General features: G+C 44.3%; 1 protein-coding gene across 2 annotated transcripts; it reads right to left on the bottom strand.

Annotated features, from left to right (window-relative positions):
• Positions 1 to 4,882: 4,882 nt before the first annotated feature.
• MPST (mercaptopyruvate sulfurtransferase) lies at positions 4,883 to 19,620 on the bottom strand. 2 transcript variants are annotated; one of them, XM_033161739.1, is made up of 3 exons: positions 19,485 to 19,620; positions 7,464 to 8,116; positions 4,883 to 5,578 (listed from the first exon to the last, which is right to left on the bottom strand). In XM_033161739.1, exons 1-3 carry the CDS (start codon positions 19,499 to 19,501, stop codon positions 5,274 to 5,276), a joined length of 975 nt encoding a protein of 324 aa, XP_033017630.1. In that variant the 5' UTR covers positions 19,502 to 19,620; the 3' UTR covers positions 4,883 to 5,273. The 2 variants fall into 2 exon arrangements, with proteins under 2 accessions (XP_033017630.1, XP_033017631.1); XM_033161740.1 differs by lacking the exon at positions 19,485 to 19,620 and adding an exon at positions 18,068 to 18,440.
• Between the last annotated feature and the right edge of the window lie 46 nt (positions 19,621 to 19,666).

The following is a 19,666-nucleotide window of genomic DNA, read 5'->3' as shown; positions in this document are numbered from 1 at the left end:
ATACCAATAACAAACTTAGTTGGCCTCTAAGGTGCTACTGGAAGGAATTTTTTATTTTATTTTGTTTTGACTGGCAGACCAACATGGCTACCTACCTGTAACTAGTTCCTCCAAAGGTAAAGGAAGTGGACATAGCTAAGTCTAGCAGGACAGCTAACTCCATGATATTAACCCCTTCATGCATTTATTAGACTTAAGCATGTTGGTTGTATGAGGCTGGTTATCCCACATATTTCCACCTGGAATATTCCTGGAAATTGTAGTTCCCCCCAACAGAGCTGCAATTCCCTGCACCCTTAACAAGCCACAGCTCACAAGATGCTGGGTGTGGGGTAATATCCTTTAAATGTATGGTATGTAGCCTCAGTTTGAAGAAGGGGCTGTGTGCGTGTCTTTCGTTGTTTACAGGTTATCAGAAACTAGGACAAGAGTTGGCAGAAGGTCAATTTAGATCAGTGGTTCCCAATCTTTTTCAATCCACCACCCACTTGGTTCTAAAACCCTTATCCCCAGTGCATTATTCAGAATAGCTGTTTGCGTGACCCACGAAGGAAGATAATAACACACACAAAAATCAAAACAGTAACAGTTAATTGCACATTTATGCAAAATCGAATTACAGCCATACCTTGGAAGTCGAACGGAACCGTACTGGAAGTCCGTTCAACTTCCAAAACGTTTGAAAACCAAACGTTTGAAAACCAAAGCACGGCTCCTGCAGCCAATCAGAAGCCGTGGAAGCCCCATCAGGGCTTCCAAAAATAGTTCGCAAACCGGAACAGTCACTTTCGGGTTTGTGACATTCGGGAGTCAAAACGTTCGGGAAGTAAGCTGTTCGACTTCCAAGGTATGTCTGTAAACCTATTTAGTTTAATTAACAAAGTTGGTGAACTTGATCCAGTGATACAAACTTCTCAAAGTCTGATAGTCATTTACACCTCCCCCCTGCTGCCCGCTTGCCTCTTAGCACCCCCAGGTAATCCAACCCCACAGGGAGAGTACTGCCCATTTGATTTGGGAAACCTGGAGCGGCTCTGGGTGATTTACAGCAGGGTTCTGGACTCTCAGCAATTGCTGAACAGAGTGTTCTTCAACCTTGGGTCCCCAGATGTTCTAGGATTCCAACCCCAGTCACTCTTGAACACTGGCTCCACTGGCTGAGAATGATGAAAGCCTTCCCCATCACCACCACTGCTCACCCCCAGAATGAAAATTAGGCTGCTGAGACAAAGGCTGGGCAGGGAACCAGGGCTCAGTTTTCCTAAGAAAGGATAATGAAGCCAGAGTGGCTCATCCACAGCACACATTCACAGCCAGAGTGGTTTAACTATCAGTCTTCCTCTTCACAGAAAACTTAATTGTAGCTCTGGGAGAGGAGTAAGTGCCCTTAAACTACAACTCCCAGAATTCTTTGGGGGAAGCCACAACTGTTTAAAGTGGCATCATAGTGCTTTAAATATATGGCGTGAAGGCGGCCCAGTTCTGGTACTGAAAACAAATTCCTAGGTGAGCATGTCTTCAAGCACCATCCATTTCTGAATTTTAAATGTCCACCCACCCCAGTCACTATTTTTGCACCTGGCTCCAGTTGGTGAATCAAATCAAGATTCTATTTAAAAAGCAACATAGATCCCAGAAGGCGATAGCCTGCCTCCACCCACCTGTGCTAACAGCTCCTTTGAATGAGGAATGCATACAGAACATGGTTATGATTGTTCATAGCTCAACAAGCACTCAGATCAACATCTCTTACAGTGCTCCCCACAAAGTAGATCCTCTGGGATCCTGGGCTTTTGATCGCTACTTATTTGCATGCTGAATGACTTCATTGTAAATGAACACACTTGCCACGGGCACACCTTGCATTGCTCTATATTCAGTGGACCTATTTCCAGGTGTGCAGCCTCATGCAAAGGTGTACAGCCTTAACTTTGTTTAGGTGTGCCTATAAGGTGCATTCGTGTGATCAGTGTTTGCAGATGGAAGTACTTGTGTTAGAGGGTCAAGACACTGACCCCAGCTTTTAGCTCCATGTATATCAGGTGGCATAGAGCTTTGGAAGTTAGATGGGCTTTCATCCACCCTTTGCAATGGCTTTAGAATGAAAGCTGGGCGGCTGGGAGGGGATAACCACATAAATTACTACCTGTGAAATATCCCTGTATATTGCACTTCAAACCTTTCTATCCAATTACAGGTAGGTAGCCGTGTTGGTCTGCCATAGTCAAAACAAAATAAAATAAAAAATTCCTTCCAGTAGCACCTTAGAGATCAACTAAGTTTGTTCTTGGTATGAGCTTTCGTGCATGCTTAATTGGTCTCTAAGGTGCTACTGGAAGGAATTTTTTATTTTATTTTGTTCAATCTATCCAAGTTCCATATCCAAACAGCAGTACAGCGAATTAGCCAAATTCAAATATCATTTTATATATTTCTTCCAGGCTTGTTGCTTTTCAGTGAAGAAGCCTTTATCAAAAACAAAAAACTCCAATGCAGCTGAACAGAACAGAGTTGGAAGGGGAGATATGCTCATAAGAGTGGCTCTCAGATATATACATCTGAGCTACTTCTATCAGCCAAAAGGGCTTTCACATTTTAAAAGCACATCATATCAACACTCTACCAGCTTAATAGGAGCACAATCCATTTTCTCATATATGCTTCTGCTGCCGATGTATAATTCATATCCATTCTTTTGCCAGTTTTTTGGGGGCAGAGGGGAGGGACTCTGCAGTTAATAAATACCTGTGTTAGGTATATCAAAGATTAAACTGCAAAAAAGAGCAATGACTTTTAAAGAGCATTTGCGATTGTTACTTTTTATATATCATAATAGCACTGTTATCAAGGGGAGTCAAAGTGTTATGACCAAGGGCTCCAACTGCTGATCCTCAGGGGAAAACCTCATGGATTCAGAGGACATATTTGACAGGGAGGATTTGCCCTCTGAGCCAGCCTGTGACATCCCTACCTCATAAGAAGTTCCAGGACCAGAAGGGCCCGTGCGTTGGAGATTCCATTCCACCTTTTGTTGCAGACATGGGATTGTTGCGTGTCACATGTCTGTTTACATTCCAGCACAGACTGCTGGGTCCCGTGAGCGGAACTTCCGCTCTGTGTATTGCTTTTGTTTTTTAGACTCTCTCCAAGAAGATGGCAAGGAGAGATGACATTTTTCTTTGTTCTGATTTATGTAGAATAAATCTGTAGTTTTAGTATGTATCCACAGCCTCAGCCTCTTCTGTTGTGCAGTTTACACTGCTATGCATAGTGTGCTCACGGCAGCAAGCTTGAGTCGCTGATTTACGTTGGAGCCAGAGGTCGATGAATCTCCGCAGAGTGGAGGGTGAGAGGGAGATGATCCAGCTGGGGCCTAGTCAGCTGGCCTTTCCACTCCCGGATGTTGACTGCAAATCTCCCGCCTAAAGCTGTCACATTACCGCACAACCACAGCCTCCTCCACATTACCAGAACCCACAGCTCCTAAAACAGGCTGGGCCCCTTTAAGAGAACAGGCTTGACCCTCATTGGAGGCTGAAGCCAGCTGCTTAAAGGAAGCAGCAGTCCTGTTTAATGCAATATAACTATATGAAATATTCACCCCTGCCTTGTCTGACTCCAGACTAACTTCACATGGGGATATCAAGGGTGCTACCCACCTTGCTTGTTTGCTTTTTGGACTTGGATCTCTGCTTTGCCTGACCTTGTTTTTCTGGACTGACCCTCTGCTTTGGCTGAGCTTGCCTTGCTTGGACTTGACTACACTTGACCAACTTTGCTTCCTGGATCTGGGACTGGTGCTAGCAATATGTGCCCCAGCATCCCTGTACTTTGTGTCCAACCTAACCCCGCGTTTGAGCCAGAATCCCATTCCCCAACTGAGACTGTTGCCTTGGGCAAAACAAGCATACACCACTTTTTAAAGTGAAGGCATTTGTGGCTTTGGCATGCTTTCCTGTAACTAGTCATCAAAAAGTGGAACTAGGAAATTGACTTTTAATGATCACCTCCAGGTAAATAATACCAAGTTACCTGAAGCAAACAGGGTTTTCTCTCACCATAAGATGCTCCTGCCCTTCTATAACACCTTCCATGTATACCTGAAGGAGCGTCTCCACCCTCATCTTTCAGCCCGGACACTGAGATCCAGCACTGAGGGCCTTCTGGCAGTTCCCTCGCTGCGAGAAGCAAAGCTACAGGGAACCAGGCAGAGGGCCTTCTCGGTAGTGGCACCGCCCTGTGGTACACCCTCCCATCAGAGGTCAACCTGACATTCAGAAAATACCTGAAGGCAGCCCTGTTTAGGGAAGTTTTTAATCTATGATATTTTAATGTATTTTAATATTTGTTGGAAGCCACCCAGAGTGGCTGGGGAGACCCAGCCAGATGGGAGGGGTACAAATAAATTATTATTATTATTATTATTATTATTATTATTATTATTCCATGGACGATTAAGAACCACCTTCCCACCTTGGCCACATAAAGATTTAAGACAGGCATAGGCAAACTCTGCCCTCCAGATGTTTTGGGACTACAACTCCCATGATCCCTAGCTAACAGGACTAGTGGTGGGAATTGTAGTCCCAAAACATCTGGAGGGCAGAGTTTGCCTATGCCTAATTAAGAGCTCTGTGTAGTCAGGAAGCTTGTGCATTTCCCCGGATACAGCTTCATTCAATAGGTGGCGATGTCCTTCTGATATTTATGCTGCTGTGGTCAAGTGCCAGAACTGTGGTAACTCAAGTTGTGATCTACAACATATGGTGTCCTGAACAAAGTGCTTTGGAAGCAACTACATCAGAACAAACGAACACACTGAAAAATTAAAGTACCTTAAGATGCTTTTAATTTTTTAAAAAAATCAGAATTCACTTTAAAAAAAAAGTAAACCAGATTTCAATTCACAAGAGGGAAACGATTGGTACTGTGTATTCAGATGAGATAATTTGCCACAGTCAAAGTGCTAGCTTGATTCCGTACGTAACCCTTTCCTGTGGTTTGGCCAATGTGACTGGACCTCCACAACTCCTTTGTGCAACCTGACACCCTTATTTTGCCATACCATGATCAGTGCATTCTTCCACCCAGACAAGCAGCAGTGAACAAAGGACATCATTCATGCCCAACAAAGGGACAGCGGAACCCCATATTTGCTGTTGAAATGCTTCACACATCGGCAAGAACATCTTAAGACAGGATTTTTGAAGTCCAGGCCCTTCCCTTGTACAAGGCAATGTTTCTGCCCCTTGTTGAGGCGAGAGGCCAAAAACTCACAGGCTCTTCCCCTTCCCCTTCCCCTCTGAGATGATGTGCTCAGGCCGTGCCCGCATGAACCACTCCACCCATGCGCCATCATAAATGGCCACATCAGCCTTGCCACACAGATACGCCCCCAGGGCCACGTGGCAGGCTGTGACCCCTGAACCGCAAGTGGCCACCAGGGGCTTGGAGAGATTCACTTTCTTCTGCTGAAACAAGCTGCGGATGTCCTCTGGACTCTTCTCCAAGCCAGACTCAGTCAGGAAGTCAGTGAAAGGGATATTCACCGAGCCAGGGATGTGACCAGGTTCAATTCCTGGAGAAAGTTAAAACAAAATAAAAAGTATTAAAAAACAGTTATACCCACCACTTAGGACACACACTTGCTGAAGAAGCAGATCTACAATGCTCATTTTCTTCTTCCTTGCAATTCAAATCGCCTTCATTTAAATCATACACCCCCAAACTCGGCCCTCCAGATGTTTTGGGACTACAACTCCCATCATCCCTGACCACTGGTCCTGTTAGCTGGGGATGATGGGAGTTGTAGTCCCAAAACATTCGGAGGGCCGAGTTTGGTGGGTGCCTGATTTAAATGAATCCATGTGAGCAACAGTGTGTGAGCATCCTCTGCAGAACTTGGCCTATATATAAGCAGGATCTCACCTATGACAGTGAGACATAGCTGCAAACTTGCACCTGCTTGATCACTGAGCTAGTAAGTGGAGAGGAAACCCTTTAAGCCTAAAGTGTGTTCCAGGAATCATTTTGAAACAGAGCACTTGATAAAACAATTTTGTTTTGTTTTTTTACGGTGTCCCCAGCAAAGATCTAAACTGTGCATCGGGCACAGTAAGGTAAATCTTTCTGCATTGAGAGTCTGCAGGCAGCCCTCCAGATGTTGTTGGATTCCAACTCCCTTCAGCCCTGGTCAGCATTGCCAGGGATGGTGGGAATTTTAACCCAACGATATCTGAAGGGCACCAGTTCTCCAGTACAACCCTACAGACCTCGTCCATTGAATACATGTGACTTGAGGTAGAAAAAAACCCCGAGATCTCCAGAACCAAGACTTTGCACTCATATCTATCAAGCGTTTGACCAGGCCTTGAATGAAAGCACCTAGAAAGGTTCTTAGAGATGGAGAAAGTGTCCCTTCAGATGCTGCGGGACTTAAGCTCCTTATGGCTGTGTTTCAGGATGGGGAGAGAAGTCAGTGATGCTGCACACAGCAGGTTGCCCAATGATGGGCAAACGCCAGGGGGAGACACCTCAAAGGGGGGGGGGACTCCACAGGGAATTACCCCTGGGTGTCTCCCCCTCTGGGATGTCATTGGGGGCCAAGGACCACACTCACAGAAAAGTGGCTGATAGATGACAGAAGGACCCTGAGTGAGAGGTAGGGAGGCACTCCCAGGTGAGAGCTGGGAGGGTATGGCATTTTCTGTGGGCTGCCAGGATGGAGAGCTACTTTGACTAGAGAGAAGATTCTGTATTTGTGCAACATTTTTGTTATGTTAAGATACCCTGCGGCTGATTTTCTCCTCCCATGCTGTTGCGAGAATCTGTATTTCATGAGAAAACGTATTGTGTTATGGATTTCATATCAAATGTACTGTACAGGCGTACCTCGTGTTGCGTACGCTCCATGTTGCGTACGTTCGGGATACGCACTCCTGCCCCCCGGAAGTGTTTTCCGGAGCACGCGCAGCCACCGGATGCGCAGAACACTTCTGCGCACTTCGTGCATGCGCAGAAGCGCTCAAATCACGCGACTTCCAGTTTTTCATGTTTTTTTGTGTGTGTTCGAGTTACTCACGCCCGTTACGCAAGGCGACCCGGAACGGATCGCGTGCGTAACCCGGGGTTCCACTGTATTTACATAACTGCACAAATACTATGTTACCGCCCTGATATTTGTGTTGTCTGTTGCAAAGCACCCTGTGGTGTTTTGATGAAGGGGGTGGTGGTGGTGGTGGTGGTATATAAATGGAATAAATGATAAGAATGGTTCCAGCCAGCATTGCCAGTGGTCAGGGATGATGGGATTTGTAGTCCATCAGGAGGGCTGCAGTTCCCTCATCCCTGATCTAGAGGCTTTGTATCCTGCACTGATGCCTGTCCCTTGCTTCTTTCCTTCTCAGTCGCTGAGCTAAAGGAAGCGGACTCTTCTACCCTCAAGGCCTAAAGAGACGTGTTACCTTCCCGAGGTTCTGCCTCCGTCCCAGTGAACCTCCCGGCTGACCGAGCATCCACCACCTGGAAGCGTTGGGCCTCAATGTTCTCCTTAACATCCTCGTGGGCTTTCACTAGCGATCTGTCCAGAGAAGCATGGAATTCCGCAGGGACAGGGCGGCTCTTCCCAGAGCTGACGGGGTGCCCCTCGCGCAGCCAGTTCTTCAGCCCGCCATCTAGGACGGAAACGGCGTCATGCCCAAAGGCCCGGAACATCCACCAGACGCGAGGGGCAGAGAAAGAGCCCTGGTCACTTGCATCGTAGACCACGACATGGGAGTCGCTGCCAACCCCCAGTTTGCTCACGTACTCTGCAAAAGCCGCCGGGCCTGGGAGCATGTGGTCGTACGGTGAAGTGCGGTCGCTGCACTGGTCAATGTCAAAGAAAGACGCTCCGGGGATGTGGCGCTCCTCAAACTCGCTCCGGGGGTTGCGCTTCATTTTGGGGAGGTACCAGGAGGCGTCGAGGAGCCGTACAGCCAGCCCAGCTTGAGGGGATTTGATGGCTTCTGAGACCCATTTGGCCGACACCAGAGCCCGGTAGAGAAGCTGCTGAGACATGGTGCTCAAGTCCTGTTCGGGTTCAGGAGGTATCTGGGACTCTGCTGGACTGTCTACACTATGGTGAAAGAAGATGATACAACAGACATTGTCATCCCCACATGAATAGGGAGGAGTTCACCTGCCGTGATGCAGAGAAGGGGCGGGGAAGCTCCAGTTTGTGAGACAGTCTTGGCCCAAGTGAAGTTCCAATTTGGGCCACAAAGCCATTTCCCTCCAAACCATGCCCACCTGTCCATCAGTTCTGGTTGATGTCAGCTGATTGGTGGGTGTGGGTGTGCCAGTGCTTCTGGATGCTGCTTTGCCAGCACGTTCCCAACAGGGAACAGCTGGGGAAGCAGATTCCTGCAGACGGCAGAACCGAACCCACTTGAGTTCAATCCTGCTGGGTGCTGCTTTGCCAGCGCATTCTCTCTGTGGGGAACATGCTGGCAAAACAGATGCCTGCCCCACCTCCACGGGTCAACTTTGAGATGGGTGGGACTGCCCACCTATCAGTCACCTGATGTTATCATGACATCAGATGATTGACAAGTGTACTCCCCACTTGGGTCTGTGGGGTGGGTGGAGATAGAAAAACTGGCCCATTGGGCCTAAAAGTCCCCCAACCTGGACTTCCGGGACGGCGTGCTTAGTGCCGGGTGGGGATCCGCGCTCCTGCTATCTCGAGGCGGACCGGTGTTGAAAGGAGGCGAAAACGGGCGACGAAGCGTGAGTCAACCGACCCCAGGGGGGGATCCTGGGGGCAGAAGCCCACGGCGGCACGATTTGGGGTCTCCTGCCCTAAAAAACTTTGAACGGGCGCGATAGCACTGACTGGGAGGACCTCCGTGCAAACGGGCATAAACCCCTCCGCAACACACACGCCCCAACTCTCGGCAAAGCGGCGCCGAACTTTCCCCCACTAAAATATAGACTGCAAAAGAACAAACTCCCCCGAATTTGGAAGGATTAAATATAAAGATATATAAGAACACAACCCTGGAACGAGGGGGTTACAACGGAGGGAGAGGACGTTGAGAGGCTAAACGGCAGAAACGGACAGAAATAACTAGGGGGGCTGCGGTACAACGCATAATATCTGTCATAAAACAACCAAGACTGTGGTGAAAGTATCGTAAACCACCCCCTGTGGACTTAATAATATCAGACGGCTTAAACCGAAACTAATAAAGCACGCACGAGAAAGAGAAAGAGAGAAACCGCTAAAGGGGGAGCGGGAAGGTGAAGAGCGTGCAAATATACAAATTCAAGCTTTTTTTCCCCTGAGAAAGAGATATAAAAACAATTTTACCAATAGCCGGAACACTTTGAGAAAGCTGAGTCAGCGGAAGGGCCGCCATCATAGGAGGAGAGGAGATAAGTGAGAGGGCCGAAGGAGAAGACAAAGAGGTGCTGGAAAATAGATCGTAAGCGAGGGAAGGAGAGAAGTAAGAGAGAGAGAAGCGCGACCCCAAGTGGCCACAAATAGAACGGCAATTGGAAATAAAAAGACTATCTGAACACACGCCACCCAGTGGCCGATCTGAGAAATACAGGGGAAATTTAAATTTAGGGAAAAGAGGAGTGGATATGGACAGTTGCTAAGGAATACTCCCAAAGGGAACTCCCTATAAAAGGAAAGAAGCGGGTATTGTAGCAAAATTAATAACACAAAGTTAAAACAAAAAGAGACTGAAATATTATAAATTGTGGCAATACGCTAATGGGAACTAAAAAAGGAACAGCATCCAGTAGCTACGCAGCAGCTCTGAGTCACCAACGTAGAACTTCAATTATAGAAAACGACACCAGTATGGAGATGAAAGAGCTAATGGCAGTAATGGAAAGAATGGAAAAAAATATAGGTGACAAACTAACAACGCTTGACGGGAATATTAAAACGCTGGACGGAAAGATGGAGCTCATGGGAAGTAAGATTGAGAAAAACTCAAGTCTAATTTTGGAGTTATCAGGCCAAGTAAACCAAATGACAGCCAAACAGACGGAACTAGACGCAATGGTGCAAGAGGCTAAAGAGAAGCTGCAAAAACAAGAAGAGAACATCAAAAAGACGCAGTCAGAACAAAAAGAAATCAAAAGATACCAAGAAAAAGATAGAATGGAAATAGACGAACTGAAGAGGATACATGAAGAAACTTTGGATGCTTTAGCTGTTTTGGAGATGAGGCAGAAGGAGATGATTCTTCGTCTGAGAGGTATCAAAGAAAACCGGGATGAAGACATTCCAGGAATAATCACCAAAGCAATTGCGGAGTGGTTGAAAGTGCCAGAAGAGGAGCTGATATTGGATATAGAGAAAATTTTCAGAATAAGAGTGAATAAAACCAAAATTAGGAAAGGCCCAGGGGACTGCCTCATCTTTTTAAACTCAAGACTGCTGAGAGATAAGCTTTTGCTAAAAGGAAGAGTAGAACCACTTCAAATATACGGAAATACGATAGAAATAATGAAAGAAATCCCGACTCGCCTGCTTAAAAAGAGGGAGAACTATAAGTTTATAACAACAGCATTGAGGAAAAATGGAATTTTGTTCAAATGGGAGTTCCCAGAGGGGCTCTCGTTTACATTTAAGGAAAGAAGAAGGCTTTTTAAATCCGTGGATGATACTGAAATCTTCTGGAGAAAGTACTGGGAGGAGCTGGGCGGCGAGAAACGTCCAGAAAAGAGTATTCAAAGCGACTGAAACGACGGGAAAGTGGCGGTTGGAACAACAGAGGACTAATCACATCTTGACCTTCCTTGGGACCTCTCGATCGACTAAACTGTAACTGGTTCAGGGAATGTGTATTTTTAAACAGACGTCGCCCCTTTGCATTTTGGGCGTCGTGGACTTTGTTTTTTTTTTTGTTTTTTTTTTTGTTTTCTTCTTCTCTCTTTTCTCTCTCTGTGCCCTCTTTTTTCTTTGTCCCTTTCTTTTAACATTTTCCCCCCTCTCTCTTCCTCCTTTTCTTCCTCTTTAGAGCTTCCTCATTAAGTATATAAACGGTGAATAAAGATAGAATTACAGTTACGATGTTGAAATGTGTCTCATGGAATGTAAACGGTTTAAACAGCAAGCTAAAGAGGAATAGGGTAGAATGTACATTGAAAAAAAGAAAATGGGATATCATATGCCTACAAGAAACGCATATTTCTCAAATTCATACAAGGGTCTTAAAGAACGCAAGACTGGGAAAGGAATTTATAGCGGCGGGGGAAGAGAAAAAAAGAGGTGTAGTAATGTACATCAATCCAGGGTTACAGCCTCAGTTATTATTTAAAGATGAAGAAGGGAGAATATTAATTGTAGAGATACAATCAGAAGTTGGAAAAATTGTTTTGGTTGGTTTTTATGCTCCCAATAACAGGAAAGAGGAGTTCTACAGGAACTTAGAGGATAAACTTTGGGATTTTGTAGGGGAAGATATGATATTTATGGGAGATCAGAATGGTGTGATCTCAATCGACCTGGATAGAACGGATAGGGAAAAAATATCCAACTCCGGTAAACTCCCCTTATCTTTCTTCAATTTGGTCACTAATCTAAATTTATACGATGCCTGGAGAACTAAGAATCCAAATGTTAAAGACATCACCCACTATTCTGAAGTACACAAATCTGGAGGGAGGATTGACGCTATTTGGGTTTCAAAAAAATTAATGTTGAATGTGGAAAAAACGGAAATCTTAAATAAATCCATCTCCGATCATAATCCAGTGTCGATAGAGATGAAATTCAGGAAATGCACAAGTGGGAGATGGAGGATGAATGAAGAACTTTGGAGGGATGAGGCAAGAGTAAATAAAGCAAAAGAGACACTAAAGGAATTTTTTGTACTAAATGAAAATCAAACAACGGATAATATGGTAATCTGGGACACCAGTAAAGCGTATATGAGGGGATTTGGGATCCAACAGATGAAGGAAATTAGGAAGGAGAAGAACAATAATTTTATAGGAATGAATAAGCAAATAAGAGATAAGGAATTGGAGTTGGTTAAAAACCCGAAGAGTGAAGAATTAAGATCGAGTATCAGGAACCTACAATCTCATCTTTCGGACATGATAAATAAAGAGGTAGAAAGGAGGATTCTCTGGACAAAACAAAGATATTTTGAACAGGCAAATAAACCAGGGAGAATGTTATCATGGCTAGCCAAAGAAAGACAAGCTAATAGGGTGATAAACAAAATAATGGATGGAGAGGCGGAGTTAACAGACCCGGAACAAATTAAGGCAAAATTCTGGAGATACTATAAAAATTTATATCAAGATAAGGGGGAGGAAGAAAGGGAAATGCAAGATTACCTAAATGGGAAAGAATTGCCAGAAATTAAAGATGAGGAATATAGTATGTTAAATGCTGAAATTAGAACAGAAGAGATTGAGGATGTAATAAATAAAATGGAAACAGGAAAATCCCCTGGCCCGGATGGAATTCCAGTAATATACTACAAAAGATTCAAAGAGATAGTAACACCAAAGCTAAAGGTGATATTAGATGAGATTCTGCAAAAAAAGAGAATCCCTAATTCTTGGCAAGATGCCTTGATAACTTTGATCCCTAAGCAAGGTGCGGATCTGAAATTAACAAAAAATTTCAGACCGATATCGCTATTAAATATAGACTATAAAATCTTTACCGGGGTGCTGGCAAATAGATTAAAGAGATTATTAAAAAGAGTGATAGGTAAAGACCAAGCGGGTTTCCTCCCCGAGAGACAAATTAAAGACAACACCAGAACAATAATCAATTTATGGGAATATGCAGAACTAAACCCTAGCAAAAAAATCGCAATGTTACTGGTGGACGCCGAAAAAGCCTTCGACAGCATTTCCTGGAAATTTATGGTGAAAAATTTGGAGAAGTGGAAAGTTGGAGAGAAATTCTTGAATGGAATTAAGAGTATTTATAACAAACAACATGCAAGATTAATCATAAACAATGAGCTGTCGGAAGGTTTTGAAATCGAGAGAGGCGTTAGGCAAGGTTGCCCCCTCTCCCCACTGTTATTTATTATAACACTAGAAATTCTCCTAAACACATTAAGAGAAGACAAGAAAATTGAAGGAATAAAAGTGGGAAATTATAATTATAAAGTGAAAGCATACGCAGATGACGTAATTATTACAGTGGAATCCCCGACAGAAAGTTTGCAAGAAGCATTAGAGAAAATTAACGAATTTGGGAAGAATTCAGGCTTCAAGCTAAACAAAGAAAAATCCAAATTATTAACAAAAAATATGGGGGAAATGGAGAAAAAAAGATTAGAAGAAGTAACGGGATTAAAAATCGAAACTAAAGCCAAATATTTAGGTTTGTGGATATCCAACAACAATACAAATTTATTTAAGAATAATTACGTCAGACTTTGGAAAGATGTCAAAGAATCACTTAAAAAATGGCAGAAATTAAAGTTATCTTTATTAGGACGGGTATCAATGATAAAAATGATGATACTCCCAAAAATCCTATTCCTCTTTCAGATAGCACCGGTGATCATTGGGACGAAGTATCTAAAGAATTGCCAAAAAGATCTGGCAGACTTTATTTGGCAGGGGAAAAAAGCGAGAATAAAACAAGAAATTATGTTAAGTGAACAGGAAGTAGGCGGCTTCGGGGTTCCGGATCTATTAACTTACTATGATGCTGCAGGGTGGATCTGGATTAAGGATTGGATTACATTAGAAAACAAAGAAACATTAGAATTGGAAGGCTGGGACAAGCTCTACGGCTGGCACGGGTACCTTTTTTACGAGAAACTAAAAATGCATAGAAGGTTCAATAACCATCTGGTAAGAAAAGCCCTGATTGAAGTCTGGGAAAGAATTAAAATCAAAATAATGCAAAAAACACCCTGGTGTATCTCACCGGTGGAGGCCACCTCAACTTTTAAGAATACGACTAAAAGGAGATGGCCTATATACAAGGAATTAGTGGAAGAACAGAAAGAAAACCCGAAATTAAAAAATTATACAGATTTAAGATTCTTAAACATAAGTTGGCTAGAATATCTTCAATTGAGAGCAACATTCCAAAAAGATGTAAAAAATAGAGGTTTCGGGGAAAAAGAAACAAGAATAGATGAAATAATTGTTTGTAAACAAAAAATATTATCCAAAATATATAGATTACTAAAAGGCGAACAGAGGACTTCAGATATAAAAAATAGTAATATGATAAAATGGGAAAAAGATATCGGGCATGAAATAGAGAGTGACAAATGGAACCAATTTTGGACAAAAAATATCAAATTCACCGCCTCTTATCAAATAAAAGAAAACCTTATGAAGGTACACCATAGATGGTATTTAACACCAGAAAAAACAGCCAAGATAAGTAAATCCAATAACAACAAGTGTTGGAGATGTAGAAACCAGACTGGGACGTTGTTCCATATCTGGTGGACCTGTCCCAAAATTAAAGAATTTTGGAATTTGATCCACAAAGAGGTGCAAAAGCTGATCAAAACATCGTATTGCAAAAAACCAGAGCTATATCTATTGGGAATAATCACTAACGAAGTACCAAGAGACAGAATAAATATTTTTTTATATGTAACAACCGCCGCAAGAACGCTGGTGGCTAAATATTGGAAAGGAGATCAGTTACCATCAAAAGATGAATGGCTCAGTAAAATAGTAGAGTATCTGGAGCTTGCGAAGCTGACGAATTACATCAGAGGTATCTCAAAAGAAACAATTAAAAACGAATGGAAATATATAAATGAATATTTGGGGAAGCAAGATACGAACAGAAGATACTGGTTGTGCTTAGAATAAGGAAAGGAATTAAAGCTAATAAAGCGATGATTGGAAGATCTGTAAAAATTGTGGAATATGTATAAATGACAGCTATAACAAGGTAATTTACTTAAAATGAAGCGTTGTTAAAGCAGTGGAAGTACATCTTTTGAAGTTTAATTATGTAATGTCAACTGGAGACTCCTTACTATGCCTTTGGTCTCCTTTCTCTCTTTTTCTTCTTTCCCTTTTTTTTTTTTCTCTTCCCTTCCCCTCTTTTCTTTTTCCTTTTCTTTCCCTTTTTTCCTTTTCTTTTCTCTTCTCTTTTTTAGATATTGAATGTAGATGCACGTAAGTTTTGATTGTGTTTGTTTTTCCTTTTTTGTATATACTTATTCACACATGTGAGATATGTAAGAATATTTTTAAAGAGCAATAAAGATTTTAAAAAAAAAAAAAAAAAATAAAAAAAAATAAAAGTCCCCCAACCTTAATGTAGACAAATAGAAAGACAAATTTAGCCTATTATGTGGTTGAGTTAGATGCAGTGCTCTTGATCCAACAAGCTCACCAATTTTTAGAAAGCAACAAAAATGGCTAGGGGGTGAATGAGTTTGTGTGCACACTGTCTTGCTAGATTGGACACCTGAAAGAACTCTCTCTCGAATCATGGGAACATTTCCCTGTTTAGCTGCAGGGAGCAAATAAAGATTTATAAGGACCACTGCAACAGTCTTCAGTTATCTGCTCTGTCTAAAATGTTGTCTCAAAGAATTAGGTGAACTGTTGTCTGCAAGATATGCTGGGAGAGGGAAGTCAATAAGAATTAAGTTCAAGGAGAAAGGAAGATTTAGGTTGGCTGGTAAGGTAAAGCCAAACACCTTCTTTGATATAAACGAGCACACATATCCATCTTCTCCTCCAGAAGTTTTTTATACAGGAGACAGAAAGACTATTTGTCAGAGGTGAATGAGTATGTGTGTTTCACACTCTTAGTGTGTGCGACTTACGTTGGTGCTGTAAACATTGTCACTTGTGGTAATGTTCACAGCAGTAGACACTCAATGACCTACTTCCTATTTGTTTATTAAGTTTTTAGGAACCATGAATGGTCTCACACTCAGTGTTGCTATCAGAGAGCAAACCATGTTGAGTCAACACAGCAAGCTTCAAACTTAAACAGAAGTTTAAGTGGCCATGTGACTGCACACACACACACGCACACCCTTCCTGATGCTCGGGAAAAAAAATCTCTGTATAATCTTCCCCATTACAAGCCAATTTTCTGACTTAGGACAGCCAGGTTTCCCCATTGCTAATAACCAATGCATAACCCGAGACACAGCTCAGAAGGGTTTAGTCACTGAACCAACTTCAAATACCAGGGCTCACATCTGGCACATGTGAATCCATTTTTAAAAAAACACGTGATTGGAGTGCCTTCCGTCATTGCAGAAAAGCCACATTTGGTCCCAGTATAAATTAATATACTTTTTATATATATATATATATAAAGGCACTATTGATTTAAAGGTGGTTGTGTTAAGCTGCTGTGCAGTTTTTTGAGCGGCATCAAACACATATGTGGAAAGAAGAGATGGAATTCTTTTTTCATTAAATATATAAATAAATGTAAGTTAAACCTTATCCCATGGGCAAGAGAAGTTGAGAATGTCTCTTCTATAGTCTGTCTATAGTTCGCTGTGAACACCTGCAATTTTTAGAAATTCTTATGTATGTGATTATATATATATATATATATATATATAATCACATACATAAGAATTTCTAAAAATTGTGTATGTCTTTTTTATAACTACTGCCTGAATTGAGAGGGCATTTTTAAAAAATGGATTCATCTAATGGATTATATTTTTGCAGCCCTGAGCTCAACCCTAATCAGACTAGCAATCCCCTTTCCCATAAGATCTGTGGAAACTGACTAATTACAGCTGTCAGCACGAATGCACTCTGCGCTTGCTCAGAGCCTCATGCTCTGTGGCTGACCACTGACAGTTGGATGGGGGCAGAATGAGCTGCCTGAGATTTTGTAGAATTAGAGGTAAGAGTATGTGGGCCGGGGGGGGGGGCAGGCCTGACTTCCGAAAGAGCCCCAGCTCCTCTTTTTGCAGACATGGAAACTTCTGACTTCCAGGAGACAAGGAAGTGATAGGACAGCAACTGCCCTCTGACTTTAAGAGTTTGATTTTATTTCTGCCCCACCTTTCTTTCAAGCAGCTTAGAAAAGATGGTAAATGAGATGAGTGAGTGTGTGCCCAGTGCCCACGCCCAACAGGTGAGAGCAAGTGTAAGTGTGAGGTTTCCCCCATCTCTTGGGGAAGCTGAAGGTTGGAAGATTCAGGACAGGTAAAATAAAGCACTTCTTTACACAAACATATTCCAGCTATGAAACTCTCTCCCGCAGGAAGCAATGATGACTACCCACTTGGATCAGACTTTAAAAGAGGATTAGAGAAGTCAATGGAAGAGGAGCCCAAACGGCAAGGGCAACAGGCCTCTGAGGACCATTTGTTGGAGAGCACTGCTTGCACTAAGGTTCTGCTTTCAGGCTTTCCACAGAAGCATCCAAGAACAGGCTGCCAGGCTGTGTGGGCCTTGATTTGGCCTGATCCAGCAGAGCTCTTTATGCAGCAGAAACAGTTCTTCTATTTGACACAGGGCAACAATCCAATGAGCCTGGGTAGGCTGAAAGTCATGCGCCTGGCCCAAGGTCACCCTTAAAGAGCTGGTGAAAAGAGCTGCAAAATAGTGCTGGTGGTGATCTCAGCTGGGATACCTCAGTAGGTAGCATAGAAGCCAACTCCTAGGGTTGATGGGCATTGCCATTCGAACAGTGTGCATGTGCCGTGTCATGTGATCGATGATGTAGGGGCGGGGCTTACCTGGTGCGTGTCGTCGTCCCCACCCCCCACAATATTTTATTGAAGTTGGCATCTCTGGTAGGTAGAGCATGAGGCTCTTAAGCTCAGGGTTGTGGGTTCGAGTCGCACGTAGGGAAAATGAGTCCTGCATTGCAAGGGGTTGGACTAGATGACCGTCGTGGTCCCTTTCCAACTCCACAAATCTACGATCTCCTCGGACCAGCAGAGCACCCACGTTCCCGTCTCTTCCTGAGCAGGCGAAATGCTTGCAGGATCCGACGGCCTCCCGAGCACATGGGGCGGGACTCCCCTCTCTGCAAAAGCCTTTACGGCTTCACGCACCATTCAGCCACCCCACCCCCGACAGGATCCGCCTCCCCCCCCCCCACCGACCAAGGTACCTCTTCGTCCTTCCGACAGATCCCGCCGAGGACGATCGCGCTCGCTCCGAGGGCCCCGCACCGCTACCGCCCGCCGGGGCTGCCTCCTTCCCCGTCCATTAGGCCGTTACGTGCATTTTGGGTGGAGACAAGGGCCACATCCCACTTTGCCAACCAGTGGCAGAAAAGAGTTTGCCGGGGCAAACCAAGTCGGGGCAGGGAAGGAGGGGGAACCGGCGCGACGTCTCCGGCCCGAATGAGCAGACCGGGTCCCCTTCGGGACCGAACCGCGGAAGCGGCCTCGCTTTCCTTCGCTGGCAAAGGGAGGAGGGAGACTGGGCGAAGTGCGAAGCCCTCGGGAGCCTCTTTCGGCTCGGGAGCAGGAGCCGCGCTCCCCCCGCCGCCTCCCTGCAGCAACAGACAGCTGAACCTAAAAGAAAGAGGCGTATCCAGTATATGTTTTTGGGGGGTGCCCCAAGTTTCTTAAAGCGCGGCGGGGGGGCGGGTAAGCAGCCTGCAGGGAGTGTTCCCAGCCGTGCATTGGCCCAGGATCTTCCATCTACTTTTACACCACAGGGATCAAAGTCTCCAGTCTCCCCCATCGAACCCATTTCCCTTAAAGCAGACAAAGCAGCGTTTGTGGAAATTGCAGCTGACCCAATAACGGGGAGTAATCCCTGCTATCTCGCTCTCATTGGCAAGGACAGGAGGAAGGAGGAACTACTGGAAGGCGGAGGTATGGGCAGTGCCAAGGAACAAATATAGTCCTTTAGTCACTTCTGCTTGTTTGAAGGTCCTGGACTCCTGGGCCCGTGGATTTAGTTCACAGGCTTCCTTTGTGCACTTGGGCGAGTTTTGCAGCGTTACTGTGTGCTGCTGTAAACAACACCCTGCTCTTAAAAGGAATCGGGGTTCTCACAACCCTCTGACCTCCATGGAACCCGGCTGTCTTATATATGCTTTCTTGGAAGTAAAGTTCCCCTTGCGTTTCATAGGACTGACTCCCTAGTAAGTGGGCTTTAGGGCTGCAGCGTTATTATTTCAGACCTCCCGATATTTCCTCTGGAGCAGAGCCAAGACACTCAACAGCGTCTGCTATTTTTAACTTTTTGCTCTGCCTCTCACTTCTGGGTTAATTCTCAAATTCGTTGGGAACAACTATATAAGCACCAAAGGCCTGTCATGCATAGGCAGCAAAAGTTCCCAGTGGGCTGCCTGCCTGTGGCCCTGTAACAGATCTGGGTAGAGTTCTGAACAGCTGGAGGGTGTTTCAGATCAATAGCCTGCGTTCTCTCTCAACTTTTCCTCTTTGCCCTTTCCGACCCCACATTCTCAGCCTTCTTGGGAAGCTTATTGGTAAGTTTCCCCTTTCAGGTTAGCCCTTTGCCCCACTTTGCCGGTTCAACCAATCACACCACACTCTTGCACCCTCACTTACTGTAGCACTTCAGACATATTTTTTTTCTTGTTACAGCACGTCCCGTAACAGCTGGTGTAGAAAGGAACTGGGAGAGGTTTATTGTTCTCTGCTAGGACTTGATCCAGGTACTTGAAACAGACTAAATGTTTAGGGAGAAAAGGTCTTCTGGGATTGGAAGCTGTTGCGGGGGAGGGCCTGTG

Source organism: Lacerta agilis, chromosome 10, assembly GCF_009819535.1.
Source record: "Lacerta agilis isolate rLacAgi1 chromosome 10, rLacAgi1.pri, whole genome shotgun sequence".
In the NCBI taxonomy this organism is placed as follows: Eukaryota; Metazoa; Chordata; class Lepidosauria; order Squamata; family Lacertidae; genus Lacerta; species Lacerta agilis.
The sequence above is the reverse complement of the archived record's forward strand: the minus strand, read 5'-3'. Positions and strand labels throughout refer to the sequence as shown.

Bases quoted from the DNA above. Each gene is read 5' to 3' on its own strand.
- MPST (XM_033161739.1), bottom strand. The intron at 5,579-7,463 runs GTAACACGTCTC...AACTTTCTCCAG, and splicing joins GGAGGCAGAACCTCGGGAAG to GAATTGAACCTGGTCACATC.